The sequence below is a fragment of the Ostrea edulis genome, chromosome 6, assembly GCF_947568905.1.
Source record: "Ostrea edulis chromosome 6, xbOstEdul1.1, whole genome shotgun sequence".
In the NCBI taxonomy this organism is placed as follows: Eukaryota; Metazoa; Mollusca; class Bivalvia; order Ostreida; family Ostreidae; genus Ostrea; species Ostrea edulis.
The window spans coordinates 9933085-9940922 of NC_079169.1; the positions used below are offsets into that span (position 1 = coordinate 9933085).

Here is a 7838-nt window from a genome sequence, read left to right on the forward strand (position 1 = left end):
GAACCAAATGTCGACAGCGTACGCTAGTACATGTACTAAAGCTAGGTTTAAGCTAGGGTAAAGTATCCAAAATGAAATACCAATACAATGTATCTAGATATCGGACACAGTAGGTTATTACTATAAATAGCTGTTTTTAAAATGACTAATTCAATCTCAAAATGTTCCATACGTGTTTGTCCAGCCTTGTACGTTCCCTTGTCTGTTTGGATAAAAATGGAGATATTTTGACTCTGTACGAAGACATCAGTGGCGTTCATAAAAGAAAGACTACCACTTCCTTGGAGGCGGATCCTGTAGTTTCTGGTGTTTGTATTTGGGTGTTTTATTTCTCCTGGAATCTGTTAAACAGGATACTATGTAGTGCATAGTTGTTCAAAATGCATCAACTTTTCATACACAACTGTTTAATCTTCTTTAATTGTCTCGATATCAGAAACATGTCAACTGTTTAATCTTCTTTAATTGTCTCGATATCAGAAACATGTCTACGAGAACCATGAGGATCAAACCGGACAATGTCAAAATGTACAGTTATATACATATGTGTACGTACCTTTAGTTGCAGGGCTTTGGGTACATCTACAATAGGCATTCTTTGTATTACTTTATAAGTCATTAAATATTTTAGTACAAAGTAAACTATCACCTCATTTTGAAAAGTAAAGAATAACTTTATTTCGCAAAAATTGCCGCATTTGCAAATACTGCAGTTTGATCATTTTCGTTTTTGAAGAAATTAATTTCTTACGACTTTGGAAGGTGTCATTGGTTTCCGACAGTATGTTGCTATGATGGTCCTCAAGTGTGGCCTTTATTATCGCATTAGTGATGTTACTTTTGATTATTGTGACTGTGATGTTCTCCACAAGACCAGGCCGAATGACCTTAGGTGTCAGAATTATGTACGAGCTGAAAAAAAGGATAATAAGCCCATAGATCAATGGAGAATACGCATGGATTTCTCAAACGAAACGTAAATCGAAACTTGGACTTAAGTCTGAGATTCTGCTAAAAATTTTGACTGTTGAAATAAAATAAAACTCTATCCTGTTTGAGAGATTTTTTCGAGAAATCCAAGCCAGTTCCACTTCTCTAAGATTCAGGTAAACCTTGAATCAACTGTGAAGCTTACTGTATTGCTTACAAGTTTTGGAGAACATAGATACAACGATTGAACAAGAGGACTATACCATGCCAGGTTTTGATTTCTCGTTAAAATCTCAACTTAATTAAGTTTGAGTTTTCTTTCATTTGAGCAGTCAATATTTCATTCTCTCACCAGAGGGCGCGTTACGCAAGCTTTACATACACCTCTGTCAACGCTTGGAATCACGTGACAATATAATCACATGATATAAACAATCATTCTCGGTTTCCTTTCCCTTTAAAAGTCCGGGCAACAGGTGATACATCAGGCTCTTTTCATAGCCCACTGACACTTTAATAAGTACATATTTACCATTTAGCTGTTTGCCTCTTATTTTACAAGTTTTTCCGTATTTTTACAGCCTTTCTTACTTTTGATTCCATGTTTACATTTAAATCTCCACCACGTGTTTGTCCTACATTCATACGCATATTACGAAGTAGTTCCAAATTTATGATCAGAAAACGGCGATTTTAAACAATTTACAGTAAGCATCAATTTAACTGCACCAAAAACGTATCATAACATGACTAAATATTTAGTCCAAAACATAAATGTTGGATAATAGAAACTTTTACAAGATTTCTGTAAAAAGCCGTTGACAGAGGTGTAGTGCGAAGAGCACACGGAACTCTGGGTAGAGAATGTCAATATTTGAGTAAAAATCTCAGACTTAAGTCCAAGTTTTGACTTAAACTTATTACGAGAAATCCAGGCCAGACATAATAAATAGATTAGTTAGAAAGAGTTGATGTATTGGCAGGTGATTATTAAAATTATAATTGATTATATCTCATAAGATATATATTGATATATACCAACCTCCCAGCTGCGCATTGTCCTAAGATCACACCCAGAACAAAAACACGAAATATCAGTTCCTTAAGCATCGAAGATATTCTTTGTATTTCTGCCAAAGAGATACAATTGGTTGGAGTGGAAAGAACAGTCAATACAAAATAGAAATGGAAAAAAAAACTTTAGGCACATCTAGACCTTTTAGGTCATCCAATCATCACAAAACAGATTCATGTGAACAAAGTGTTTATGTTGGTTGTATCGATAACTATTTCAGAATGAATCGAAGTCATTGCTTATGTACAGGGCCTTGATGGTTTGGAATTTTTTTCTCCTCTTCCCTGCGCATTACAGTTTATGCATTTGGAAACACTGTCTGCATTGCATCCCAGAAGCAGGCTTATCGGAAACAATACTGGATCATTGATTCCCCTCAAATGTAAATGATCTAGCATCATAGAATGTGAAATTCGGAACATTTCTAACACGTATTTAAAACCATATACGTATGAATCTAACTGTAATGTCAATAGGTCCCTTCGTGATTCGCTGGACCCTTAGGTGACAACAGGCATTGTGAAAACAGTTATGACGCTTATCATCGGTGATTCTAATATTCGAAGGTTCAAGCATGTTTTAATTATTAAAGGTTACTCGACCGGATTCAATATAGATAAAATGAATGAGATTTGATTTTTTTTTAATCACTGGTGCATCAATCAACAATGATCAAGACATACAAGCATTATCCTATACGGTGGGGGGATTTATGCAGACCACATGACATGATACTGAATCTGGGTGGAAACGATTTGGTTGCATGATTGATTGAATATTGTTTAACGTCCCTCTTGGGAATCTTTCTCTCATATAGAAACGTCAACATTGCTGGTGAAGGGCTGCAAAATTTAGGTCTATGCTCGGTGCTTACGGCCTATAAGCAGGTCTGAATCTTCATCGTGCCACACCTGTTTTTGCGCCTCATTAGATGGACCGCCCCAGATAATCGCCTCTTACAACAAGCAAGGAGTAATGAGGGCATATTCTAACCCGGATCCTCTCATGACGGAGACGATTTGGACCCGATGGAATAAGTAGATTGTGTTATTATCCCACTGGTAGCCTATCTAACTCAAATTAGTGGTCCTTTTGACCTTTCCAGAATTAAAGTATTGACATTGTAGGAAAATTGGTCTGCGATGATAATGTCAGAGTTACACAAAGTAATCAACTATTGAAGTATTTAGCTAACTCAGCTAACATTACAAACTTTACATCAGATTAGGGGAATTCTACTCACCATGTCCAGAGACTTTTAAAAACATTGAAGACAGAGGTTTCGTGGGTATTTCTTGGCATTGCTTTTGTTTAAAACTTGCAATGTAAGCTTGTTTCATTTGTCAATGTGCTTATATTACAGTGGTGTGATTGATTGTATTTGGTTTAACGTATCTCTCTCAAGAATTTTCCACTCATATAGAGACGTCACCAAGACCCGTGACATTCACACCTGATGCCGAGCGTTTGGCGATGGAACTGTCACAACCTGTTTTAACGACTTAGGTCTGTTGCGGCCGGGATTCGAACTCCGACCTTCCGCATGCAGGGTGAACGCTCTACCTCTAGATCACCGCAGCAGCTGGTATGTATCTCTAAGATAGATTCATAAAACCATTTGGACCCTGGATATTCCCAAGGTGGAATCAGGTGCTTAGGAGGAGTAAACACCCCCTGTCGACTGGTCACACCCACTGTGAGCCCTATATCCTGTTCAAGAACGGCCTAACAATTGACATGAAGCACGTCAGACAGCATCTCACCGAATGATAGGTTCTATTTGCAAACTAGATCGTTATAACGACATTAGAATTTGCCAAATACTTATTTTAAACGAGATTGTTGGAAACCCTGCACCATCAACTTGTTTGTCAGTAGCCTATTAAAGGTTGGGCTATGTATGTGACGTGGTGCTCTACGACTGATTGTTAACGCATTGTATTGTTGTTCATCATAGCCGATATGCTACATGTTTATAAATATATTTAGTTTACCACAGCCAACATGCTATATTTAGCCAATGTGCTATGAGAGGTAATTAATACACTAATATTTAGTTTATCACAGCCCATGTGCTATGTCTAGGTATGAATACACTAATATTCTATTCACCATAACCAATGTACTTTGAGTGGCGGTAAAAGTATTATTTTCTTTATTTTAGCCATGGGAAGGTGACAATGACAAACAGGGATGAATCTTATAACTCCTATAAGGAATACATAAAAGAGAGTTGGGAAAACACGGACCCCTGACTATACCGGAGGTGGAATCAGATGCCTAGGAGAGGTAAGTATCCCTGTCAATCGGTCACACCCGCTGTGAGTCCTACACTGTATGTCTCGGTCAGGTAAACGGAATAATTGGTAGTCAAAATCAGTGTATAAATAACGGTCTAACAATAGGTGTGAAACACGTTAGACAGCATTTTACCCGATGAAGGGTTAAAGTAACAAACTAGATCGTTATAACGAACAAACAATTTGCGAAATACTAACATAGAAAAAGACTGTTGATAACCCCATAACATCAACTTGTTTGTCAGTAGATTGTCTCGATTTAAAAACCTATCATACGAATAACCTTTTGTGTATCGAATCAGTTGAAAGACATAAACAGCATATATATATATATATATACACAGATGATAATGGAATATTGCTACATAAATATGGGAAATTGACGAGAAGCCAAAATCGTCCAGTTCAGCAGTTGTTAAATTGTCGTTAATATTTATTTTCAATAAAATATCTAAGTACGAAGCAGGTGTTAAGGACTCTGTGGTGTTTTTTATTTGGAGTTTATTGAAGCGACATATAAATGAAATTGAATATTGTAAATAGATCCAGGGGTCCATATTTGCTCAGCTCTCTATTTTGTATTCCTTATAGGAGTTATGATTGATTTGATTGAATATTGTTTAACGTCCCGTTCGAGAATATATCACTCTTATGGAGACGTCACCACTGCTGGTGAAGGGTTGCAAAATTTAGGCCTGTGCTCGACGCTTATGACCATTGAACAGGGAGGGATCTTTATCGTGCCACACCTGCTGTGACACGGGACTCTATTTTTGCGGTTTCATCCAAAGGACCGCCCCATTTAGTCGCCTCTTACGACAAGCAAGGGGTACTGAGGACCTATTCTAACCCGGATCCCCACGGGATTATAGGAGTTATCAAATTGATAACTGTCCGTTATCTTCTTCTTTCATTAAACGTCGTCGATATAGTTGTAGGCCACAGCAAGACATTTTTTCTTATCATATAAAAGCTTTTAAATACACTCTGCTTCACAAGAATAAAAAACAGGTCAGCTAACAAAAAAACAAAAAAAAGCACAATTCGTGCCCATGTGAATTTCAACAGATGTTGGAAGACCTGATCACCAAAATCTACGAAGATATTGACAATGAGGAACCCCAGCAGCTAACAATTATTCAGCCCACAATCATAACGAAGTATATAAGTATAGTATTTATAATATGTAAGCGTCCGATATAGCTAAGATAATACAGTGAACATTTAATTTCCGGGGTGAGGATTAAAATTTAAAATTAAATGATCATTTCTAATATGAATAGAGAAGAATTTCAATTATTGATTACAGTTGGGATAAAATAAGACTTGTAAGATTGCAATCTGCATTTGAAATATGTTTGTGTATTGCTTCGCATGATTTCTAATTATGCAGGCACTAAATTATCACACATTTTCAACATAGTCGATAACCTGTTATTTTCCTTCTTTCACAAAAGGGTTTCCACATAGTTTCATAATAAAGTTTTTCTCATGATGCTATTGTAGAAATGCCAGTAACCATTCTGGCTGTATGAAGTTGCAGTTCCCTAACTTTTTAATGTCGATATTGAAACAACAATTCGTACTCAAGTTAAGGTCGTATGAACTCGGTATACGTAAGTTATAGTACATTTTTATTTTGCAGCTTATCCTAAACTTGACGAGGTTTTCCAAAAAGATTTACTTTTACGTGTGCATCTACATTTTTCTTGCACAAAAGAAAACAACTTTTGTTTAAATCCTAGACTTTTAAAAGTACTTTTTTTGGACCAATCTTGCAAAACTTGAAAATCGTGCATACTTTCAGCATGTTACCTACAGTATAATTGACATATATGAAATTAACAATTACCATAGAATTTGCGAAATGCTGATTTTAAACGAGACTGTTGGAACCCCTGCACCATCAACTTGTTTATCAGTAGCCTGCTTCGATTTAAAAACTGACCAGTAGAGAGATGTAAACACCATATGCAGGTGATAATGGAATATTACTACATAAATATGGGAAGTTGACGATGGAGAAGTTGAAATCATCTCGCTTGACATAAAGTTAAGTTGTTAGTTTTGGACGACTCTGTGGTGTCTTTTATTTCTACTAATCATGACGAGGGGCTCGTGATATATTTATAAAGGCGTCCATTTACATAATTACATAATAGAATATACAATGTAGCTATACCCAGTTTGTCTGCAAGATGTTCAGAACTAAAGAAGATATTTCTCAACTTAATTACATTTTCAGTATATGGTTCAGTGAGTTCACAGAGCACTTCTCTAAGGCCTAGAATTTGAACCTACGTCCACGAATTTTATAATTCTCATAACAACAAAGACAACACTAACCTTACTTAATGTATCTAAATGTACAGGGGAAATAAAATACAATGTGTGTTGGTAACACTTCATCTTCGAAATACTGTTGTTTATATTTAACTGTCATACTGGTAAAAGAACACTGACGTCAGCATTCTTTCCACAGAATATGTAGGGAATTTGAAGAAGTGTGATTAGTAAATATTTTTCATAAACAAATTATGTACATTTCACAATTTAAGAACTCTAACTTTGAGAAAACCAGACACAATACTAACTTATATTGGGACAAACTTTCAATACGCAGATCTTACCTTTCTCTGATAAAGCAGTACTAGATATGAATGGCGACTTTCTAGATATATATAGGGATCTCCAATGCGGGGGATAGAACACTGCGACAAAATCAAATCATGGGATAATATTATCATTCTTATCACTTGTAGATGTTATAATTTGACTTTTATATCCGGGATTACAAGGAACGTCCGCAAGATAGATAGCGCGGGGTCGCGGTGCTTTATGACGGGGCCTCCAAGTGTCATTGAAAATTTACAAAACATTATAATATGCTGTATCTGGTAATAGTAAACACACATCGTGAAAGTATCCGCTATAGTTTTCAGGCTAACTATGACGCTATGGTAACCTCTTGTAGTTAATGTTTCGTAATAAAAAAAACCCACATGTATTTATGTGACATAAGAATGGCAATCGCTAGGGGGGAATACAACTCTTATTTTCATTTTTGAAAATACACGAGGGCATGAACTGCTGCGCTTTCCACCAGCATACTTCATGAAGCAGAAATATATCAAATATGGTCAGCCATTTCTTAAAAGAATAAGGAAAGTAAGATCAACTTTATTAGGTCACCTGAGTAAACACAGGTGACCTATTGCAATTAGTTTTCATCCGTCGTCAGTCGTTTGTGGTGCGTAAGCAATTGAACATTTTTAACTAAATAACTCGTCCATTTTTTTTAAAATTTGTATGAAGCATCATTGGGACACGGGGGACATAAATTGTAAATTTCAGGACTCCAGCACCTCTAGGAGCCTAGGGGTGGGACAAAAACTGCCCCAAAATGACCAATTTTCAAAAATCTTCTTCTCAAGAACCACACACATGTAAGACAAACAAAATGCATAGTGATGTAAAGCAGGAAGGCCTCTACCAAAATTGTAAATTTCATGATCCCCGGGGTAGGGGTTCTG

The 7838-nt window shown here is 36.3% G+C and overlaps 1 protein-coding gene across 1 annotated transcript in view; it reads right to left on the reverse strand.

The window, feature by feature from the left end:
- Window positions 1–6984, reverse strand: part of LOC125645708 (CD109 antigen-like) — a 35917-nt gene extending 28933 nt beyond the window's left edge. Inside the window, exons 1-5 of the mRNA XM_048871483.2 lie at window positions 6936–6984; window positions 1973–2060; window positions 752–912; window positions 557–582; window positions 173–341 (exon numbers count right to left, since the gene is read on the reverse strand). Coding sequence (XP_048727440.2) covers window positions 173–341; window positions 557–582; window positions 752–912; window positions 1973–2040 — 424 coding nt within the window. The 5' untranslated portion in view covers window positions 2041–2060; window positions 6936–6984. The remainder of the gene's footprint in view (window positions 1–172; window positions 342–556; window positions 583–751; window positions 913–1972; window positions 2061–6935) is intronic.
- Between the last annotated feature and the right edge of the window lie 854 nt (window positions 6985–7838).